Below are 23,875 nucleotides of genomic sequence, written 5' to 3' on the forward strand. Positions count from 1 at the left end.
GTTTCTGTTTAACTAACATTTTTCTGTAGTCCCCCTTTCTGAAATTAAATGCTACAGTGCTGGGCTGCTGTGGCTTTGCCCCGCCACAGAGATGTTAAATTTAATTACATTATGGTTACTATTACCAAGCGGTCCAGCAATAGTCACCTCTTTGACTAGATCCTGTCCTCCATTTAGGACTAAATCAAGAATTGCCTCTCCTCTCATGGGTTCCATCGAGGTCTGCTAAATTAGCAGGCTGCACTCTGATAGTGCTGATAACACCAAAGATACAAAAACAAAAACACTGAGAAACTGTAACATCTCAGCAGCCTTGACTGCATTCCAACTTTCTACAATCTGAAGCACTGTAGTTTGGGATTCTAACTTCTTATTTTATATGAGAAAAGAGTCATGATTACTTTCCTAAATCTGACACCAGAAATGAAAACCTGACATTCTTACCCTGTGAATAAGTACTAATCAACAAATGTTATGCAATATTGTCAAGTTACAGAGCAAGGGGTCCCTCAAGTGCAGATTTTTTACATCCCTGGGAATGTAGCTACGTTGATATAAGTTCCCAGTGTAAACCAGCCCTGAGTCAGTTCACTGTTATGTATTACTTGGCATGTCGTATTTTCATACAAGCTCTGAATAATATTTACAAATTTCTGAGAAATTCCATAGTGGCACAGCAGACTCCAGAAGAATGTTCTATCCACTGTATCAAAGACTTTTTGGAAATCTATGAAATTCATGCAAAGCGGTGACGGCTATACAATTAACAGTTCTATGATGATGACTGCTATTCTATTGCTATGTGATCTATGCAGGACTTCTCCTGTCAGAACCCTGCCTGTTCATATCATAGCCTTAAATTTACTGCTTTCTTTAGTTTGTCTAGGGCAGCGGTTCTCAAACTATGGGTCGGGACCCCAAAGTGGGTCACAACCCCATTTTAATCAGCTTCAGCCCTGGCTGGCAACCCCAAGTCCAAGCCCCACCACCCAGGGCTGAAGCCCTCAAGCTTTGGCACCCCCAGCTCAGGGGGGCTCAGGCTTCGGCACCCCTTTGGGGTCTTTTAGTATTTTTTGTTGTCAGAAGGGGGTCGCAATGCAATGAAGTTTGAGAAACCCTGGTCTAGCGTAACGTGTAATTATTTTACTTGGGACAAACAGCGATTGAATGCCCTCTCCAGCTTTTGCACTAACTTAGGTCTCTCTTTTTTTGGCAGGCTCAATATATGACCACTTTTCCACTTGTTTGGTACGTTTCCTTTTTTTTTTTTTAATTAATGGAGATATCCTATCTCCTCGAACTGGAAGGGACCTTGAAAGGTCATCAAGTCCAGCCCCCTGCCTTCACTAGCAGGACCAAGTACTGATTTGCCCTAGATCCCTAAGTGGCTCCCTCAAGGATAGAACTCACAACCCTGAGTTTAGCAGGCCAATGCTCAAACCACTGAGCTATCCCTCCCTCCCTCCTTCTTCCCATATTGTCTGTAACAGGCCTAACAAAATGTCTAAAGTGTTTTTCGAGTTTGCCTTAACAACTTCCATTGGGATGTTGTCCAGACCCAGTGCCTTTCCACTTTTTAACCGATTGACTGCCCTCTCTACTTCTACTTTAGTGACAGGTCCTAATTCCATATCCAGATCTTCTCCTTCCTCTAAATTGGGGTGTTGATCACTGGTTCACCATTCAGTAGTTGACTAAAATGCTGCCTCCATATATTTAATTTAAACAAAATTATTTCTCTCTTTTATGTTCCCATACACTGTAACTGGGCTGATTTTCCTGCCTCTAGCTAACACAGCAGTGGCAGAAAAATCAGTGAGCCCTATTGCATTGTATATGAACATGATGGAGAGAAATAATTGTTTAAAAGCTTTTCTATTACACTAATCATTATCATCTAAGCACTTACAGACAATGGATTTCTCTTCATAATAACAGTGTGAATTCAGGACATATAGATAGGTAAGGCCTTTTTTTTCTTAGTTCTGTTTGTTTTAATTTCCTTGGAATTTATCATTTTATATTCAAAAACTTTAATGGAAGAAAATTGGTAAGAATTAAAAACAAGGGAGGCGGACGGGGGGAATGTCGCCCACTATTCATAGGGGATGAGGAGAGAAGGGTGCCCAGAACTCATGGACTGGAGAGAAGGGGGTATTAATCAGGTGGCATTTGAGAAAGCTTTCTGCTCCCTGTAACAGTTGGGCAGTCTCAGCTGCCAGGATCCAGCTTCCTGTCCATCTTGCTCCCCTCCCGCAGAGAGGAAGCAGACATGCGCTAAAGGGTCAGGAGGGGTGTGGAAGGCTGAACCCCAGGAGTACTGGCACCTTCCTGACTGAAGTCCCCTGCTGACTTCCACACGGCCCTATCTGCTTCCTCTGCTCTGCTCTGGAAGGGGAGGTGGACAGGGCTCTGCACTTTGGGGCTGTGCTGAAGGGCCAGGATCAGAAGGGGGCACTGTCTGGCAAAGGGTCAAGAGTCCTAGGGTGCAGGGAGACTTCTGCTACTGCTTGCAAGAGTGCAAAGGAGGGTAACTGCTGGTTGGTGGTTACTGCAACCACACAATGGAAGAGCAAGAAGGCCAGGGAGTCTGGTCCCAGCAACTGAAAGTGGAGCTCTCTCCAGACTCTGGACCTTCAGCTCAGCCCTGTCTGCTCCCACATCGAAATGCTGGGGTTAGGAGAGTGCTCTCCTTTGGCGAGGAGGGCCACTCCCTGGAGTGGTCAGGCAGTCTCGGCTGCTGTGACCTGGCTCCCTGCCCATCTTGCTCCCCCACTGTGTAGAAGAAACAGACAGGGCAGCACTGAAGGAACAGGGTCAGGAGGGGAGTAGAAAGTTGCACCCCATGAGTACAGGCCCACTTGCTGGACAGAGCCCCTGCTAACCCCTCTGATCCTTCAGTGTGGACCCATCCACTCCCCTGGTGAAAATTCCGGGGTCCCAAAAAAGTCAATATTTAGTGAAAATTAGTAAAACCACAAATACTGGCTTTTTCAAAAACATAGGAATTTTTTTGGGACAATTGGTAAACACCAATAACGAAGGGCCTTATCAATGGGGAACTGAAATGCAGATTTGACCAAAGTCACTCAGTAAATTGGTCGTAGAGCCAGGAACATAATCTGCATTTTCCAATTCCTAGTTCTTAGCATTTAAAGCCTGAAGAGATCATATTATCTAGTCTGACCTCCTATATACCACAGGCAATTATATTTCACCCAGTTACCCTTTATTGAGCTAAATAACTTGTGTTTGCCTGAAGCATATCTTTCAGAAAGACATCCAACCTTGATATTTGAGAAATGTCCTGGCATGGATCAGACCCTCTTCATCACTGATGGTTTCTTAATTTTTAGTACTGGGAGGAAGTCAAATTAGTAGCAGGAATGAGGAGGGCTTGGATTGTTACAGCTAGAGCAGTGGGGTAGTTTTAGGGAAAGAATTGCAGCACCATGGAAAGGAAGGAGGCAGAGATGGGTTACAGGAGAAACTGTATAAGTAGGAGGGAGAAGAAACTGAGAGCTGGGCGGTCTCAGAGTTTGTACAACTGAAGAGTTGCAGCAAAACTGGAGCACTCCACTTTATTGATAACACAGATCTTGACAACTCAAGGTGAAAGGATTAGCGTTTTTTGCAGAGAATATTCATTTATATTAGACCTAGTTTCTAGCAGTGGTTTAATGCTCTGAATGAGCATTAACTTATAGTAGCAGCTGTGGATGTATTTACAATGCAAAAATTAGACCTAAAGAACAGCTTTGCCACCACCATTCATCTCCAAGTGGACTACTGCAAAATACAAGGTTCACTATAATATGACACATAGTAACCATTCCACATGCATGATCAGGGAGTAGTAGGCATCCTTCAGTCTTGAGAGACCATGGGTATGCACCCCTGAAAAGTAAAGAATTAACTCAGTTGGTTTTATGGCAACCGTGAACATGGCTGAAGAGACCCACTCGAGAGAGACAATCTCTGCCGCATCTGTCACATTTAAAAGATGATATTTTGATCCTTTGGGCTTTGACTTCTGCAAGCTTTTTTCTCCTCTGCTAAGCTGGACTGCTTCATCTCGTAACTCCGAAGACCTTTGTTAAGCACTTGTTTCCAAAGGCTGGGGGCTTGAGTGTGAGCTTCCCATTTGTCCACATCCATGTCCATTTCTTTGAGGTCTCACTTGCACACATCCTTGAAACACAATTTTGGGCATCCTTTGGGTCTTTTTCCAGATGCCAATTTACCGTAGAGGGGGTCCTTTGGGATGCACCCATCATTCATTCGGCACACATGCCCAAGCCAGCAGAGCCGTCTCTGTTTGAGACATGTTTGTATGCTGGCCCGTTTGAACACATCTGTATTGGTGACTCTGTCCCTCCAAAAAATTCAACGAAGGCACCACATATGAAAGCTCTTGAGCCTCTTTTCCTGATGAGAGTATAAGGTCCATGTCTCCCTTCCATACAAAAGTGTGCTGATAACACTGGTCTACAATTTTTGAGATGATGTCTGCTTCAGAGATAAAATGTGCTATTTATTATGTATTTTGATGTGCTGAATTCAAATATGACAATTAAAACAACTGATTGGCTACTGTTTCTAAGATATTTAAGTTTTTACATTTTATGTCTATGTATATTGTGTAGATAGTAGAGTTTTAATCATAAATTGTAAACCTAGGCCTTTTCATGTGTTTATGGTTGCTTTACATGAAGATATTTCACCTGTCCTGTTTATGTAACACTTTAAAAATCAGCAAAAGGGTTATATAAATAAAATTTATTATGAAACAAAAGGCAAAATACTATTATGTACATAGTTTAGTCCTATTCAGTGTCTACTCGGCGCTTCTTGGCTTGTCTCTTGTATTCATTAAATGGAGCATCTCTTGTCACTGTCCAGCAATAGTCTGCAAGCATTGATGGGCTCCATTTGCCCTGATAGCGTTTCTCCATTGTTGCAATGTCCTGGTGAAATCGCTCGCTGCGCTCCTCCCTCACTGCTCCGCAATTCGGTGGAAAAAAATCTAGATGAGAGTGCAAAAAATGCATCTTTAGTGACATGTTGCAACCAAGGCTTTTGTATGCCTTGAGGAGGTTTTCCACCAACAACCTGTAGTTGTCTGCCTTGTTGTTTCCGAGAAAATTTATTGCCACTAACTGGAAGGCTTTCCATGCCGTCTTTTCCTTGCCAGTCCACTTTTTCTTCTTTGACACACCTTTCCCAACTGGAGGCACCATGCAGAAGTAACAATTGCTGGTATGATCTGTTGGCTCTCTCCAAATCATTGGCACTGCAAAAGGCATAGATTTCCTTTTCCTGTTCAACCACTGGCGAAGATTTGTTGCACAAGTGTTGCAGTATATGTGTGGGGCCCACCTCTTGTCCCGATCTCCAATTTTGCAGCCAAAATAAAGGTGATAGGCTTTCTTAACCATAGTGGTTATACTGCGCTTTTGTGATGCAAAAGTCACTTCACCACAAACATAGCAGAAGTTATCTGCACTGTTCACACAAGTATGAGGCATCTCTGCTCACTTTGGCTAAACAGAAATGTGTCCCTTTGCAAAATCAAACACTGACAAATAAGAGAGCATGACACTGTATGATTTCTAGAGCTGATATAGGGCAATTTGTTCAGCAGAGTGATGTAAGCTTCATTATGATTGCATCATCCATGACTTCTAGGAATAACATGATGCAATTCATATCATGTATGATGCAATACCAGCTTCAGATTGCATCATTCATTGTTTTGCCTAAAAAGCAAGTACTGTCCAAACCCTGTCATAGATTTATTCATAGATCCAGTCAAAGATGTATTTCAGTCATTTCTGGTTTAAATTGAGATCCCTTCCCTTTATAACTCACTTATCCTCCGCCATTCCCAAGTCAAGGGTCGTATGTACTGACTCAATAGCATATCTTGAAAACTAGAGCCAATCAACAATTTTAAGCATCATTTTCATTCTCAGTGACCCAGAATTAGTAAAGTTTGACGACATTTATTTCAGAAGCATTTTGGCTGTAGAGCAGTGTAACACATCCATGATACACACAGACTTTGCGTGTTCTGTCAGTTTGTTGTTTTGCCATACCCTCTTGTTCAGTCTAGACATTGTTGTGGTGGCTTTTCCAATGTGGATGGTGAGTTCTGTTTCAAGTGAAAGGTTGACTGCGATAGTGGACTCCAGGTGTGTGAACTCATTCACCGCTTCAAGTTCATAGCTGTTGATCTTGATGGAGGGTGCTTTTTCAACTCCTGGGCACATTATGTTAATCTTTTTTAGGCTTATAATATGCCTGAAGTCTTGGCAGGCTTTGGAAAAACTGTCCGTTAGGCTTTGAAGATGAGCTTCTTTCTGGAAAGCCTCAGACATTGAGCCGTTGTATTGGACTGTGCCATACATGTTTTCCTTGTAGGAAGAAATCACTCTTAAGAGCCTGATGGGCCATCCAATCTTTTCTAGAAGCTCAAAAAGAGGTGGTGTTGGATAAGGGCCTCCCGAGTCTTGCAAGATTGAACAGCTTTCCATCAGCTCTTGCATGCAAGTAGATTTCCCCAGTTGAGGAACCAAAAGCTTGTTTCAGTAGCAGGGAGAAGACGATCCCAAACACAGTTAGGGCAAGAATACAACCTTGCTTAACTCCGCTACGAATCTGGAAAGCCTCAGACATTGAGCCGTTGTATTGGACTGTGCCATACATGTTTTCCTGGAAGGATCAAATCACTCTTAAGAGCCTGGGGGGCATCCAATCTTTTCTAGAAGCTCGAATAGTTCACTTCTATTGACAAAGTCAAAAGCCTTTCTGAGATCAATGAAGGCTATGTAGAGGGCTTTTTTTGTTCTCTGCATTTCTCTTGTAGTTGTCTCAGTGAGAAGATCATGTCAGTAGTAGACCTTTCAGATCTGAAGCCACACTGTGATTCAGGATAGATTCTGTCTGCAAGTATCTGAGGAGGATTAGTGGTGCCATAAAAATATCAGAATAGCCTGGGCAGACTAATAATTTAAGCTTAATTTTAAAGTAAAATGCTCTTTTCATTTTGACAGTAACATGTAGATTACTCAGGCTGAAAGTCTTCCCTCTCCCAGCTATGGTAGCCTACAATGTGGTGACATAGATACACTCATTAGGAAGCATCTTCCATGAAGAAGCACTGCACTTTGTCAGCACTGAATAACCATACAAGGTCATTAATCATACTTATATGCCGCTGGCCATTATGGTTATGAAAGAATGGTGAAAGATATAAATATTACAAGAGTCTATGGAACATTTTCCATCCTTGTGTTTAGAATACTAAGGAAAAGCAAGCAGCCAAACAGAAAAAAGGTATTGCTGTCAATCCACACGTTCACGGAGAAATTACTCATCTCATAGATGTGTTGACGTAACAAAGTCAGTGCCAAAAGGCTCATACAAAAATTAGGAACTGTTTGTGGTAACCTGACATATTCAAAAGTCAATCAGGTATAGAACAAGCAATTGTAAAGGATATGCATGTAGCTTGGATGAGTGAAAAATAACACCACTGTTATTTCAGCTTTTTACGTAGCTCCTGTGTTCAAGTTCATTCATTTGCATGAAAACTAGCTACCAAACAATTACATTCTGCTTTCTTTGCTATGGATTCCAAGATAGAAGAACTAATATAATTAGTTTTGCAATTGGCATTGCTCAAACAGATGTAATCATTTTTAGCTACTACTGACAATAAGCAGTCTTGTGAACAATTATTTTCTCCTTGCAAAGAGACTTGCGTACAACATCTCCTAAGATGATAATTTGGTGAATATCAGGCATCTGTCAGCACCTTTAACCATAGCAGCCCTGTTTCAGTACCATTCTCCAAGAAATGAAAGATGACAGCAAAACCTGTAGCATGCAGTCCTCAGCAAGAACAAGCAGAGAGAACACTAAAATTTAGACAACTTTAAACCCTATCAAACCTCATCAAAGAAGGAAACAACATAGACCCTGCAATCCTACTTTCAGGGCAAGGTTGAAGGGAATCCCAGAAATCTTCTTGGTGCTTTTTTAACATGAAAGAAAATGAACAAGAGGAATATGGAGAGGAAAGTTTAATTTATTTAGCTATTTAATTCAGTGAACCACTTGAGCATTTTATTAAATGCTTTGGCCTCATTTTTAAGCTGTTTAACCAAATAATTAGTTTGATCAGAAATATTGCAACACGCACCATTAGGTTTTTCAGATTTTTTTTTTCTGGCTTGCTTTACATGCTTACTTGGAACTTTAAATATTTTGGAAGTTATTGTGTTCTACCATATGTTTTGTAATAAAAATGCAACAAATAGAAAATGATCACAACTTCTATTTTAAGTGAGTTTGACTAACCTTACTATTAATCACAAGGAAGCAAAACCCATTAAACTTGTATCTAAAATTGTTAAACTTTTCAGCCCTTCCATCTACTAACAGATCTAATTCATTGATCTCTGAGGAGGAAAAAAAAGTGGTGATGAACTACTTCACTGCACTCAATGTACAGTACACATCCTACACAAATTAACTTTCTAAATGAGAAATAAATGAAACATTCAAAAATGGCCTAAAAGGCTTGACTTTCAGAAAAATGTGTCCTGTATTGTGACAAAGGCTCTCTTGGCTTTAGGTGAAAGAAAACGATTAAATATTTAATAGCAGAGTAATATTTAAACAAAAAAGAAATTTTCTGTAGTTATTTTGGTTGAGCTATAAATATAAGAAGAAAACAATAGGGCAACATTTCACAAGTGAATAAGTGATTAAGGTTTTTTCCCCCTTTAAAAATTCAGTATCCCACAAAATACTCTATTTAATAGTGGAAACTTTTAAGCTGCATTTAAGTTAATTAGGGAAAGGAATTTAAAGCTGCATTTTATACACCTGCTTGTAATGGGACAATTTTGTACATTACCACTAAATTCATCTTCTCACAGCATAAAAATATCCACCAATCCGGAATAATTTCTGTCAGGTCATGTAGTAATGTTAGAGACAGCTCTTTTACATTACCACCAACAAGGTAGGAGATAAAAGTACAACCAAGAAAATGATCCCAGGCTTTTAGGATATGAACTGCAATGTCATTATTGACCATTCACATTACTATTAAGAGTTGGATCCTCCACTCTGCAGGATTATGTATTCTATTTGGAAGTTAATTTACAGATTAAAAAAAAAGTTGCACTTTAATACATTACCCCATTCACCAACGTGAGCAATTGAGAATTAGCTAGTAATAACAGTAGAAGACAAAGGAAAAATAAGAGAAAAAGAAAAAGGGAAAAAAGAAAAAGAAGAAAGGAAAAGTAAGTTACAAATGGCAGCCTAGAGGTCTTCAACAATGCACTATTTGCCAATATATGCAGATCAGTCATATAGAACTTGGTAATGGAATCAAAGGTCATGTCATGACTCTGCAGATTGTCTCCATCCCTAACACTGCCCTGGATCCAATGAAGAGGGTGGGATACAGAAAAGTCTCTCTCAGATATTAATAGCATTCTGTAATTGCCATACAAATGCCCTTCTGAAATCCAAATAATAGTGCCAAACCATTGTAAAATAGTGTAACCCCTTTGGGGTTTAGAGAGCATGGCCCTTTAAATCTTTTTCCTAAGGGGAAGGGAGAGAGTAAGAAAAAAGGAGGGAAACTTCAGGGGGCAGCACTGGAGCTCCAAGGAGAGGGGGAGGCAGCCTGCAGGCCCTGGAAAAGTGAAGCAGAAGAGAACCTGCCTCAAGCCTGGGACGGACAGGGCCGATCGGGGACACCCCAGGACAGGAGCCAGGAGGAGCACTGTGCCAAGGAGGAATTGCCTGAGGACAGGCCGGAGCTGGACCCAGTATCACTGCTGCCCAGAGCTGCATGGGGCTGTGAGTACTGGGGCTTGTGACTCTGCATTGAGGACAAGGAGGGAGGTTGCTAGCTAGTTAAGTGGGGAGGTGGTCGCTCTGTGTGGCTTTGCAGAGAGCGGCAGAAGAGGGCACCGGAGGGGTTTGTTGGGGGAAAGTTCACTGGCGCTGAAGATGACCAGGAGCACCCAAGACTCACCACTGGACTGGAACTTTGCTCAGGACTTCTGAACTCTGTGTGCAGACACATTGCTCAATGTCTGCCCTTCCAGACTGTGCTACCACTGGGCCTGTGGGGCTTTGGTTTGGATGCAGCCCTGTCTTAACTGCTCTCCCTATATTTCCCCTTGTTGTTTTTCTCCTCTCATCCCTCTGTAAATAAATATTTCCCTTGTTATATCCACTGTACTTTTCCTGTGGGTGTGCGTGTTCACTTTGAGGGGTTTGGAACAGGTGCCCCTGGGGTGGAAGGGATTTCTCCTGCTGCATTCCTGCGCACGCTTTCTCTTGGCCAGACCTCCCTGCAGAGCAGACTCCATCTTGGCCACGAGGGCGCTAAACTTACAATAGCAAAAAGATGGAAATTAATCTAATTTAGGTGGAGGGATAAGTATATGTTCAGGCTGAACTGTAGCAGAGTCCTGATAAGTACTTTATCATGGAAAAATGCAGCACTTTGACTGATAAAGCATCCAAACTTCATCATCCTGGGTGTAGAGATTCACAAGCAGGAAGGCTACTTCAATAGTGACAAGGAACCATTCCTCATTCCATGGTAGCTGCAGAGGGGGATAACAGTGTTTATAATATCATACAGACCCCAGTCAGACAAGCCAGTCTTAGTCTGGCTGTGGGTGAGTCTTGTGAATCTAGAGATTCATGGCTAAAATATCAGGCTCTGTTCCTACAACATATTCATAGGACACTGAATACTGCTGGACGCCTCAAAGAGTTGAGATGTAGGTCTTTGAGTGAAACGGAAGAATGAAAACTATGGAATCTTGACATGAAAAAGATGTGTGCGGTTGCCACCAGTGCTTTGGGGAAGCTTGAAGAATTAGCCATTGTAGAAGAAAGATCAGTAACACAGTGGACACATAGCAAGTCCAGGATGGCACCAATTAGCAAAGCCTGTCTAATGCTGCTGTCTTTTCCTTCCAGTGTCAAGCAATATCTTGCTGAAGCAGCCATCTCAACTATCAGGCATGGCCAGGCTGCCTGCAGAACAGAGTGTGCTTAAGCTGATTCCACTGAGCTGAAAGTTGGTAGTCTAATGGAGATCATGAACAGCAAAATGGCTTGTAGTCCTTGGAGTGGAGACAGGTTCAGCTGATAAAGCCTGACACAATCACAGATTCACAGAGAAAAAGGAAGAAGGAAAAAGCAGGGAGTGAGATAGAATGTTCTCTCTCAGTAGAGACCCTCCATTCTGCTAAACTTCAAGCTCTAAGACAGAGAAGATGACTTTGAGATGCCATCCTTTCTCCATCCCCAATACATTCTTTTTTCCAGGCAGGGATTTCCATTTTTCAGCCAGCTCTAGATTCAATGCATAGTACAGTATATGTATTGCTGTCTTAAAGAAACTGATGGAAGTCAATTTTTTCTCTCCTATTATGCTGATGAGAGTTCTCTTTACTCAACTTTCTGAAATTCTATACAAAGCTACTCAGAAACCTAATCACTTGGGTTAGAGTTACAGTGACTAACTGTGGTAGCATAGCACTGGAAACTTATCAGCATTATTTGGTTTCAGTGAATCCCTCTTAAGAAACCTTGACATAAATTTGCATACTAGAAGAAGCAATGTATTCCATAATCTTCATAAATCCTGCAAATACGGTTTGGTAAAGCGAACCATCTGAAACAAACATGTTTGTAATTGTAATAGGCACACTAACAGTTTCACCACTTGACATTTCCCATTAACATTTTGGCTTCTTTTACATCTTTTAAAACTTGTCTCTTATTTCAGATTATCACATCTCTTTTGCGTCATCAGTGGTTTTGTTTTTTTAATATGCCCTGATGAAGATAAGCGCATGGGTATAGTTTAAAACAAAACAACTAGATATAGTCTCTCCCTCATCATTATTAATTAAGTACCAAAAAAACGCCCCCCAAAAACACCACCACCCACAAACCCTATGTTAAAAGGAGGGTATTTAGGTTGAAAAGGCAAGCACTCAAAAGATAGAGAATATCAGAATTTAGGTTGCCCATGTAATCTTAATTCAGCCCACATATGCATAATGATATAGTCTTTAATCACATGATTATGCACGGTTTTTCCCCAGGACTGCTGACTCTCCTGCTCAGAGAAGGTGGGACATTTCAATATTTCTTTTCATCTTCATCATTCAATATATGGCCTCTACTTTATTTACTGAACATAATCCAAACCCTGCACTGAATATGGAATTATGTTCTCATGCCAAACATTTCCTGAGGAACACAAGTGAGAGACAGGAAATTACAGTTAAACAGTTTATATTTCATCCAAACCTAAACAAATTTCATGGGCCAAGCAAAAGGCACATCTCTAGCCCCAAGGCTTTGACCTTGCAATTTTAAAGGTTTGCTGCAAACAGCTGAACAGTTAGTGCTTCTCAGACAAGGTCATAATAATCTTTTATAGTGGAAAGTATTAGGTAACATGAATAATAAAGGCTTCTACCAGCTCTATCTATATACATTGCACTTAAATAAAAAGTGGACATTTACAAAAACATTTTCTTCTGGTGTATAACATGGTACTGCACAGATATTATGTACCAAAACATTTAGAAGCAATATTTCCAAGTGAGTTATTTAACTCCGAGATGGCTGCACGAGCATCCCATTATATTCCACCCTGTTATGTACCCAATTTGTTTTTAGATACTGCTACATTTATTGTTCTCTCTGTTGCCCTGGGGAGAGTTCAGTGTCCTCTGAAGACCCTTCATTTATTGAAGATTCCTCCTCTTTATTCAAGAAAACTGGCATCATAAAAAAGAATAATGGTAACAGCAGAAATGTATTCTATGATTTAGATATGGCGCTCATAAATATTTCTAACATGAAAGGAGCAGGGTAGCATCTAATAAAGGTGCATAACATCTCAGAACAGGATGAGTGAAGACTTTGTTTTCCCTGAACAAGAAGGGAGAAAATCAAATTCCATGTGTAATGTGCCAGCCATCAAGCTCTTTATGTTTTAAGAGAAGGGTTTGGCATCTAGATAACTAATTTCTGATGTTTCAGTTCATTCAGTGTATAGTTATTTGTTTGTCTTCCAAACAGACAGAGAATTCCTTTGTATGAGTGGTCTGTTTGAATGAATGATGAAGGCGAGGCTGTTAATTTTTTGTATAATCAATTACATTTTTTTCCTCTCTCTTAATTTATTTTCTTTTGTTATTTTGCCCTTCTCCTAAGTAGCTAAAATGATTAACCAAAAGACTGCTAAGATTTGCTTGATAATAGGGCCTGAGAAGAAACACACCTGTGGTTTGTTTTAAGCTTGTCGCAAAATAAATGCTGAATAACCATCACCTGCCAGCTGTGAAAGATCAATCTAGTTTATTCAATGCAAGCGCATATAAAAGGTTTTTTTAAAAATTAAATGATGATGGGAAGAGAAACTCTTATAATGGAAAGTGGTTCAGAAGTTTAAGGAAACAAGAGGTTTTCAGAGAGAGTGAGTATATGGCTGCATTGCTATTACATCATAACAAACATTTCTGTAAGGCATACTGTTGAAGTCTGTAACCTTCTGTTCTTATCCTAAATCCAAAGATACATAGGCCAGGTCTACCCTGCAGACCAATACTGGTATAACTACATCACTCAGGGTGTGTGAAAAATACACACACCTGAGCAACACAGTTATACCGATCTAAGCCCCCGTGCAGACAACGCTATGTCAATGGAAAAGCTTTTCCAGTCAACGTAACTACTGCCTCTCAGGGAGGTGAATTAACTATGTCCAGGGCCGGCTCCAGGGTTTTTGCCGCCCCAAGCGGCAAAAAAAAAAAAAAAAAAAAAAAAAAAAGCCGCGATCGCGATCTGCAGCAGCAATTCGGTGGTAGGTCCTTTGCTCCGAGCGGGAGTGAGGGACTGTCCACCGAATTGCCGCCGAATAGCTGGACGTGCCGCCCCTCTCTGGGGTGGCCGCCACAAGCACCTGCTTGGCAAGCTGGTGCCTGGAGCCAGCCCTGACTATGCCAACTGGAGAAGCTTTCCTTTCAACATACCAGAGTCTTTGCTAAAGCGCTACAGTGGCACAGCTGAGCCGCTGTAGATCTGTACGTAAATACAACCTCATAAATCTGAGTTTACTACTAATCTATCACATTAATGAAAAAAAACTACTTTGAAGTTCAGCAGTGTTGGAAGAACACGTAGGGGCTAATTTGAATGCATCCTTACATTGCTTGACAACTTGATTGGTGACAACACAACAGCCAACCTATTCTAATTATGGATGTCTAGACATAAGTCTTACATAAATCAAATAGGATTGATTGCTTTCTAGTCCATTAGAATGTTCTATATCCACTTTTCATATCAATTACAAATCCTACGATTTCACTTACCACTTGACAGTGTCAGAGAATAAGGAGAATATACCACCCTCAAGTGCTAGATAGTAATAAGTATTTTAAAAGTCTAAGTGTCTCAAACTCTAAATTGAGTGCACCAGCATAAATTACAGTGGAAAAAGTGTATGGGCCACATCCCTGACTGGTGTAATTTAGTTTTTTGACATATGGGTCAAAAACAAGATATTAACATAATAGTGTATGATAATGTAAGCTACATTAGTAAAACTTTAGTAATCAAGCAACTCAATTGCATATGATTTTAGCATTTAAATGTAGTCTGCAGCACAAAGAACCTAATTCTTGTGCCAAGGAGATCTGATTTCCATGGTACACTTACATTAAATCACGAAGCAAATTAGAAATTCACAAAAGTGTTAACCAATTATAAAATGATACCAGAAGATATAAAAGTAAAACTAAAAATGCAACAAATACTGTCAAACACTTGCTCTATGGAGGCATCATATACAGATGTTGTCCCAGATCTTTCTAATTTGGGTTGCCGAGAGGAAAAACTACCCAGAATGTAAGTGCTGTGGAAAAACGAAAAAAACAATGAACCCACTTAACATGGACACCTTCCTTTTCAGAGATCTGATCTACTCATTCCTGGAATATGAGATGACAGTGGCAGATTTTAGCAGCCCATATACCAGCCGTAAGCAAAGAAGAGGTTTTTTTTTTTTTTTTTAGCCCCACTGTTTATCATCCTTGGAAAAAAATCACACAATTAACAGGTGGTGAAGAGAAGCAAATATTCTTGGAAAATACTTAGAAAAATACACTTTTTGTTTTTGCAATGTTGAAGAAATTTATTATAAGACAGTTGAAAAACACACATTTATAATCAGAAATTAAAGGAGGAAAAAGCCCTGTTTTGGGCACTACAAAATAAAGAAAATTAAAGTTTTTCCTTTTTTTCCCCCCTCACTCACTTTATGACAATGATGAGGAAAGAAAAAGGCCTTTCAACTGTATTTTCTCACAAAACAGACTAGTAGTGCTCAATTGATATTCACTAAGCAAATGCTGATTAATAGACTCAGACAACAGTGGCCTCCACATTCCAACCTTAAGAATGGGAATGTTTCACCTGCACTATCACTTGTCCTTGAGATTGCATAAATAAAGGCAAACCTTTACTAGGTGATAACACAAGCAAAGCAATGTAATATGTCAGGCTAAGTAAATACACAGTTTTAGACAAGATTTGCTCTTCCCATGTAAACACACAAGCTGTTCAACAGGGATAGCTCAGTGGTTTGAGCATTGGCCTGCTAAACCCAGGGTTGTGAGCTCAATCCTTGAGGGGGCCATTTAGGGATATGGGGCAAAAATCTGTTGAATGATTTAATTGGGGATTGGCCCTGCTTTGAGCAGCGGGTTGGACTAGATGATCTCCTGAGGTCCCTTCCAACCCTGATATTCTATGAAACAAATACTACTTATAACCATTTCACTAGTACCTGGATAAGTAGTGGTGAGCACAAAGGAGGAGAGATGGGATTTCTAGATGATCGTGTACATTCTCCCCAATCCTATTCCCCCCAAATTACCAAGGTTATCTGTGATCAACTTTCTAATACACCAGAAGAAGTTTAACAGTAAAATATTTAGATTTTAAATTACACATTTTGATTGCGTACATTTGGCAAATATCTTCTAACTAAAAAACAACATCATGGCCAACAGGCCAAACAAGAATTAACTGCCTGAAATTTTATATACATGAAGATGGTTTACTGCTTCAAGTTTGGTTTAGGGTGATGTGTACAACTAGCAGCAAATTCTGGTTCACGTTAATAAGAGTACAACTCACTATACTCCTAAAGTTCTAAACTGGGTCTTCTGTGTTTGATTAAAGACATTATATAATTGAATGATGCACATACTAACACATCCATTTGAAGGAAGCCAGAAACCCCTCCAAGTTGATTTATATCAGGAATTCTGGAAAGAATATGCTGTAACTCAAGAGAAGTGACTGATTAAAGATTTAATTTGAAGCCAATGTAAAATAAGTGAGAGTCATGAAATAAAACTTGAGCTCTGGGGAAGAGCACTTTGTGCTCAGACTAAAACTATTAACAGCTCGTGATCTATTTGTGTCCCTTTCAAGCTCAAAAACTAACATCATTTTATTTACATAAAATGGTTTTAAACTTCTACTAAAAATACTGAATATAAGTCATCCACATGCAGGGCCGGTGCAAGGATGTTTCGCGCCCTAGTGAAACGTCCACCTTGCGCCATCCCCCCTCCCAGAGCCCTGCAGCAGCTCCCAGCCCTCCCCTACCCCCCCGCAGCAACTCCCCATCGCCCCCAGCCCAGGGAGCCGTGCGGCAGCTCCCCACCCCAGCTCACCTCTGCTCCACCCCCTCCCCGAGCCCTGCGGCAGCTCCCCTCCCCTCCACCCTGAGGCATCTCCCCCATGCAGCTCCCCACCACCCCTCCGCCCTGAGGCGCCCCCCCCCGTGGCAGCTCCCCCCCGCCCGGGGAGCCATGTGGCAGCTCCCCACCCCAGCTCACCTCTGCTCCGCCTCCTCCCTGAGCATGCCGTCGCTGCTCCACTTCTCCCGGTTCCCAGGCTTGCAGCGCCAATCAGCTGTTTGGCGCCGCAAGCCTGGGAGGGAGAGAAGCAGAGCAGGACGGCATGCTCAGGAGAGGAGGTGGAGCAGAGGTGAGCTGGGGTGGGGAGTTCCTCTGCGTGCCGCACCCCCCTTACTTGCTGCAGGCGGCCCTCCCCGCGCCCCCCTGCCCCAGCTCCCTCCGCCTAAATGCCGGCGGTGACCGGGGCAGCTGAAAATCAGTCCGCTGCGGTCGCTGCCGAAGAAAATGCCACCTCCCCAAATCCTAGTACCCTAGGCGACCGCCTAGTTTGCCTAATAGGTTGCACCGGCCCTGTCCACATGTATATTACCAATGACTCCAAATAAGTTCCATCTTCATGTATCAGAGTGAGTGATTCCCACTTTTTCTTACTCAACCTCTGTTACACAGAGAACTGAATTTCACTGGTGGGTGATGTCATCCCTGACTAGGGTTGCCAAGCCTCCAGGATTGTCCTGGAGTCCCCAGGAATTAAAGATTAATCTTTAATTAAAGATTATGTTGTGATGAAACCTCCAGGAATATGTCAAACCAAAATTGATAATCTTATCCCTGACATGTTCTTATCAAAGCCTATTGAACACTTTTACCTATTGTTTATAGCTCCACTCAGCCACGTCATACTGTGCAAAATCCTCCCAATTTACAGGCAAGGAAGGCCAAGTGGGTGGGATGTTGCCTTACTAAGATATCCTTTTTTCTTTAAACATACTACAAAACTTCTCTACATTTCCTGGTTTTTGAATTTTTTATTTTTATTTTTGGTGCATTAGAGTTGCTGTTTCTAACATTCTTATTTAACCCGTATCCAAAGTAGGAAAAATGTCACTATAATAATGGATGTTTCACTTGTGGTTTACAATAGTTTGATTTTTTTATGCATGTAACTTGAAGATTTGTTAGGGAATGGGGTAAAAAGTGATGCAAAAAAGAGAACATCCAAGTATTAACTTGTTTTCAAGCCACTGAAAAGGGAGACAGAATAGGATAAAATAACTATCCCAGAAGAAACTGGTAGATCTCTCATTCTTATGGTTCCCATTCAGTTCTAAAAGTTTTAAAATTTATGTCAGATCATGTTAAAATGCACTTGTGTAGCTTTGCCATTTTACCACCTATTTGTTATATATTCAGCTTATCTTTAATATGGCAATCATTAAAAAATAAGTGGCTTTTTGATGCATCTCTAGATGACCAATTACCTAAATGCAGGAAGAAACTCACTCAATTTTATGGTTAATAAACTAAGTAAAAGGCAAGAGAAATCTTCAACATGCATAACTGATTAATGTCAGAATTCAATTAATACCTCATCTGTATTGTAGATAATCTGCAGTCCTGAGGATATCATCTCAACCAGGTAGAGGAGGAACAGTGATACAGCATTTATCTGAAGTGAAGAAAAGGATTAAAAAAAAAAAGTATACTTTACTTTTATGGGGTCATGGCAGACCAGTTGAATTTCAAAACAAAAATGTGATATTAGAGAAAAGGGAACTTTTGTGCTATGACATGGTTACATTCTTAAGAAATTTCATCCGGTGTAGTATTACACATGTAATGTAAGTGTACTGATGTGGAACACTTGATCAAGAGAACTGCAGCAAGCAGTGTTGTAAACAACTGCTTCTACAACATTTGTTTTTAAAGCTTTCCTTGAAAATTATGATATTAAAATATTTTTGCTTGGGAATACTGTTTTGAGCCATAGGCAATTATTTCACAATCACCTGTGACAAGCCATCTCAAATTTATGTAAATGACAAAGTTATTGGAAAGTGAAGCACTAGAAGAAGCAAGCAGTAGCTTAAACAGTAGTCTGCATATCTGGAAAACAGACCATTTAAGTCCTAAAAATACAAAGCATTAATGCAACCACCTGGAGAGAAGCATTAATTTTAATCAACTGATCAGCATATGATTAAATTACATTTATGAAAAAATGAGTTGTTGTTTTCTGTTACCAATCACTAATAGACTATTAGGTTATCAACTGCCTTAGCATTCATCTGAGTACCATTACACCAGAATATCAGAAGAAACATCAATGAAATCATGATATACTATTCTTGTATAATATAGGATTCATATAATTTTGGTGATTCAGAGACTAAATTAGTGACATATAAAGTGTTCATATTAATCAGTAATTTTCTTAAGAAATTAATACAAGCCTTAACTTCAGTGTGTGGGATTTAGAGAAATAGTTGGGACCCAAACTATGACCTTCCTTGAATTTTTTTTCTAAAACATGCTTAAGAATACCCTCCAAATTCTAAACCTTTTATGATTCTATTGTTTTGAGTCCACTTACTCGGACGACAGAACTGGATAATAGAACTAGAGTGTAACTATTTCAGAAAAAGACTGGCAGCTCTCTCTCTTACACTTCCCAGATATTTCCAAAAGTTATAAAGATTTACATCAGATCATATTAACTACACTCTTTGTAGCTGTCATATTTTATCAATTTTATTTTATGTATTACATTTTAAGGTTCTATCGCAATCTATTGCTCCCATGTTGTAACATAATTTAATGGGAACCAAACACAGTCATAATGGACTGGGAAGGAGGATGAGGACCAAGAGGCTGTAGTGATTTTGCAACATGCCCCTTCCAATCTTTCCACCCCTCAATCTTACAGAAGCCCCTGCACTTCCACTCCATGATGCTGATGTGCCACACTGTGGAAGAGACTTGCTGGAGATAGATGGGAGGGCTGCTCCCTTTCCATGGCATCGTTCCCTTGCAAATTAACAGGGATTTTGTCACAAAACATTTCACTGATCTTAGTCAGGATTATATCCCACCTCCCCATTTTGTTGTGTATGTGGTTTTCATGGCAGCCACCAGCTACAGAAGCTGCATTAGCTCAAGTCTAGAAGGAATAGCATTGCTGTGAGGAAGAGATGCTTAGAGTACCGGGCCGCTGCAATTTCCCCAGTCTTATTCAGATTTACCAAGAGCCATGTAATTTCTCTCACGATCTTTAGACATGTGCATGTTCAGCAGGTTTCATTCAGCAGCAGATTGGGTCATAACACGCCATCCATGAAATGATGTGCAGTAAACTGTCTTTAACAGAGCTTTCTGACTCTGAAACGGGTATATTTTATGAAGGGAATAATTTGGCCATATTGGCACCAAGAAATTAAAAAATCCCAGTATAACAACCACACTTTATTAACTACACAATATTTTGTGCTTTGGTTCTAGCTCTGCTGTTTCAGGAGCAACATCACTGTTCTTAGAGCTGTGCCAGCGTGTTCTGTTCTAAATAAGGATGCTAATGAACACAAATGAAATGAATTTGGTGTCAGTTACATAAGAAACATCACAGTTATACAGTGGAGGGGAAATCAATATCTGGCAAATGGAAAAGGACAAAAAAAAAGTATAGAATTTATATTTTCCAATCTTAGAAGAGAGCATCACAGACAACAGAGAATTACAAATTAAAAACAAACAAAACAGCAGTTTGCAGTGCCTTTTAAATCTTTTAAAAGTTAATTAAAAACTTCTCAGCGTTCTGGAAAATGTGGCTAGGAACATTAATAAAAATATAGTATCCAATATAAGATTATTGCAATCCTTCAATTTATTGATAATACAGTACATACAGAAACTTTTTTATGCTGGGTTATTTATTGAAAAATCACTTTCTTTCTCAAAAGAAACCCCCCCCCCCCTTTTTTTTTTTTTTTTTTTTTTTTTTTTTTTAAACAGTTGCATTGATATCTTCTGCACAAGATATACAGCTTGGAGTCAGATTTCAAAACAGTTTGATCCTTTCAATACAAGTTACTGAAGACATCTCAATTTATAAAATTCTGTAAATCTTGTCAGACTATAAAGAAACATCCATCATGAAAGAGCATTAGATTCAGTAGTAATATTATATAAAGGCAATTCTGCAATCACATTTAAGAGAACTGTTGTTTTTTTTACCTGAAGATGGCCATATTCCTCATGGGAGAAGACTTCATCTCCACTATGTGCACTGAAAACAGAATGAAGGCATTTGGATGGTCTGGGGTCTTGCTTAAACTGCTGAACCTAGAGGCAAATTTTCAAAAAATGAAATAAACGGATTATAAATACACCCCTCTCCAAACAAGTTCACCATCTATGATAGGTATTTTAAGGTCTCATGCAAGTGTCAATCTATTACTGAATTAACACTGAATAAAGTTTTATGTGAATTAGCACTAAATAAAGTAGTGTTTGACTCCAGTTTATATTAATTTTTTTCTTCAAATGATAGAATTGTTCAGTTTAATAATGGCTTCTTTATACATGTAATTTCATTCCATACTCTGGTTTCATAATCAAGGAGTTTCTCTACTATGAACACAAGCAGATTGCTACATAGAGATTCAGTAATTTCTATCTCCTTTCTAGTGCTACTTGCTAAGCATTCACACAATATCGACTATGAGGACAACACTTCAGACAATGGTTTCTACTACATTCCATTTGTTCGGTTATTCTGCAGACTGAAAAAGGTTTTCTTTATGCACATTTTCCACTCTGGGTGAAAGATCTTATTCCATGCTTTCACTGTATGGTTTTATTGCATCCATATTAACTTTCATTTGGGGGGGGGGGGGGTTCAATTTTTTTTTTTAAAACACAACTTTAACACAAGCTTGCCCTTCCTTGCAATATGCCTAGGGTTTTCTTAATTTCTTTCTTTAAAAAGGTAATTACATAAAGATTTAATTGCTGATGTGGTGGGTTTTTTGGGTTTTTTTTGGCCTGGGAGCATTACCTCCTGCATTTTTAACATAAGGGATGAAAAAGAGCAATTATGTAACCTCAAAGAATCAATCTTTACTAGCCAAGATACACCAGTGCATTACCACCAGAAGAGGCTTAAAATAGATAATTAAAAAAAAAATCTTGCAAAAAGCAAGTCAGTGAAAAACACACAAGCACACACAAATTCTTATAGAGTTCTTTACTTGAACAGCAGCATGAAACTTAACTGCTTTTTTTACACCTACGTCTTATACATACTTTTTTGGTTGCTTCAGACTAAGGTGCCTGGATTATATCAAAATGTATCTTTTTCATCCAACACTGATCAAAAGTGTGCAGATCTCACCTAGTTAACTAAGTAACAGCTTCAACTGATATTTTGGTGCTTTGACATTTGCATATTTCTTCAGTACATACAGGAACACAACATGAGAATTTAAATATAATCACTATGCAAAGGGAATAGCAAGTACTAAATGATTAAAGATAGTCAAAGGAAATTGCATAACTGTGTTTTGAGGTCTGAAGCTGTTAAAAAGACTAACTTAAAATTTAAGCAAAAAACTAGCTCTATAAACTTTAGAGATTAGTGGGGCATGGTGTCTGGGAGCAAAATGCAACACCCTAGAAATAGTACAGAACGAGAGAAAACATCCAGCATTTCTTATCCTGATTGGGAACGACAAAAACAAAGATCTGTGTAATCACTTCTCTAGTCTAAATTACATACATAATACTAAGCATCTGGTTTATCCTTACTTAGAATCTACTTGGCAATTTTTAAAAAGTACATCATTCAGCTATTGGCTAAACAAACTGAAGTGCTAAAGAGCTCATTTTATTGCAATCAAAATTGTAGCGAGTTATGGGAAAATATACTGGAGCATATCACACTCATTCTGAATTCATGGGTTTGAAATGTACTCACATAATCAAATTTTATTTCATGGCTCCTTTTTCTGCAACAGCACTGTGATAATCAGAGTTCAGACACCCAAAGAGGAGAACAGTGGGTCTGAATCCCAAGAATAAGCAAATGAATCAACTGATGTTATACAATGCTATTGTGTATAAAAAAAATGTCAAGTAAGTTCTTTTATGGAAGCTTTTAATGTGCTGAACTTGACAGTCATTATAATATTATATATATATATATATATATATATATATATATATATATATATATATATGTATGTATATGTATATATGTATACACATACACACACACACACACACACACACACACACACACACACACACACACACACACACACACACAGAGAGAGAGAGAGAGAGAGAGAGGAGCTGCCAAAATCTTAACAACCGGTTCCCTACCAGGTCTTCGGCAGCACTTCGGTGGCGGGTCCTTCACTTGCTCCGGGTCTTCGGCAGCCTGTCTGCCCCCCCTCATCCGACCCCCACCCAAATCCTGTCCCCCTCAGAACCCGCAACCCATCAAAACCCCCCACGCTCCTTGTCCCCTGACCACCCCCTCTTGACACCCCCCACCCTAACTGCCCCCCAGAACTCCACCCCCTACCCAACTCGCCCCGCTCCCTGTCCCGACTGCCCCAACTCCATCCACCATCACCCCGATAGAACCCCGGAACTCCCATGCCTACCCAACCCCTCCCGTTCCCCGTCCTAACCACCCCCCTAGAATCTCCGCCCCCTCCAACCGCTGCCTGCCCCTTATCCAACCCCTCCTCCCAGCCCTGGCCCAGCCCCCTTACCATGCTGCTCAGGGCAGCATGTATGGATGCCGCGTGGCCCACTGGAGATTGCAGCCCCACACCCTTACCATGCCGCTCAAAGCGGCAGGAGCTGCCGAGCTGCCCAGGAGCAGTCCAGAGCTCTGGCGCCGGCAGCGCCACACGCTGAGGTTCTGCGAGGGGGGAAAAGGAGTGGGAGGGGCTGGAGGAACCTCCCCAGCCGGGAGCTCAGGCGGGCCGGTCCCCCAGTGTAACGACAGAAAAACCTCCCTCTCCCAATTAGAACCTTTAACAATTGGTTCTAAACCGGCTTCTAAATTTAACAACCGGTTCGCG

The 23,875-nt window shown here is 40.3% G+C and overlaps 1 protein-coding gene across 1 annotated transcript in view; it reads right to left on the bottom strand.

Moving 5' to 3' along the window:
- Positions 1–23,875, bottom strand: part of PHKB (phosphorylase kinase regulatory subunit beta) — a 198,370-nt gene that overhangs the window by 121,307 nt on the left and 53,188 nt on the right. The window contains 2 exon segments of the mRNA XM_005289835.4: positions 18,373–18,453; positions 21,015–21,122. Of these exon segments, the coding sequence (XP_005289892.2) occupies positions 18,373–18,453; positions 21,015–21,122 (189 nt within the window).

The sequence above is a fragment of the Chrysemys picta genome, chromosome 14 (assembly GCF_011386835.1).
Source record: "Chrysemys picta bellii isolate R12L10 chromosome 14, ASM1138683v2, whole genome shotgun sequence".
Taxonomy (NCBI): Eukaryota; Metazoa; Chordata; order Testudines; family Emydidae; genus Chrysemys; species Chrysemys picta.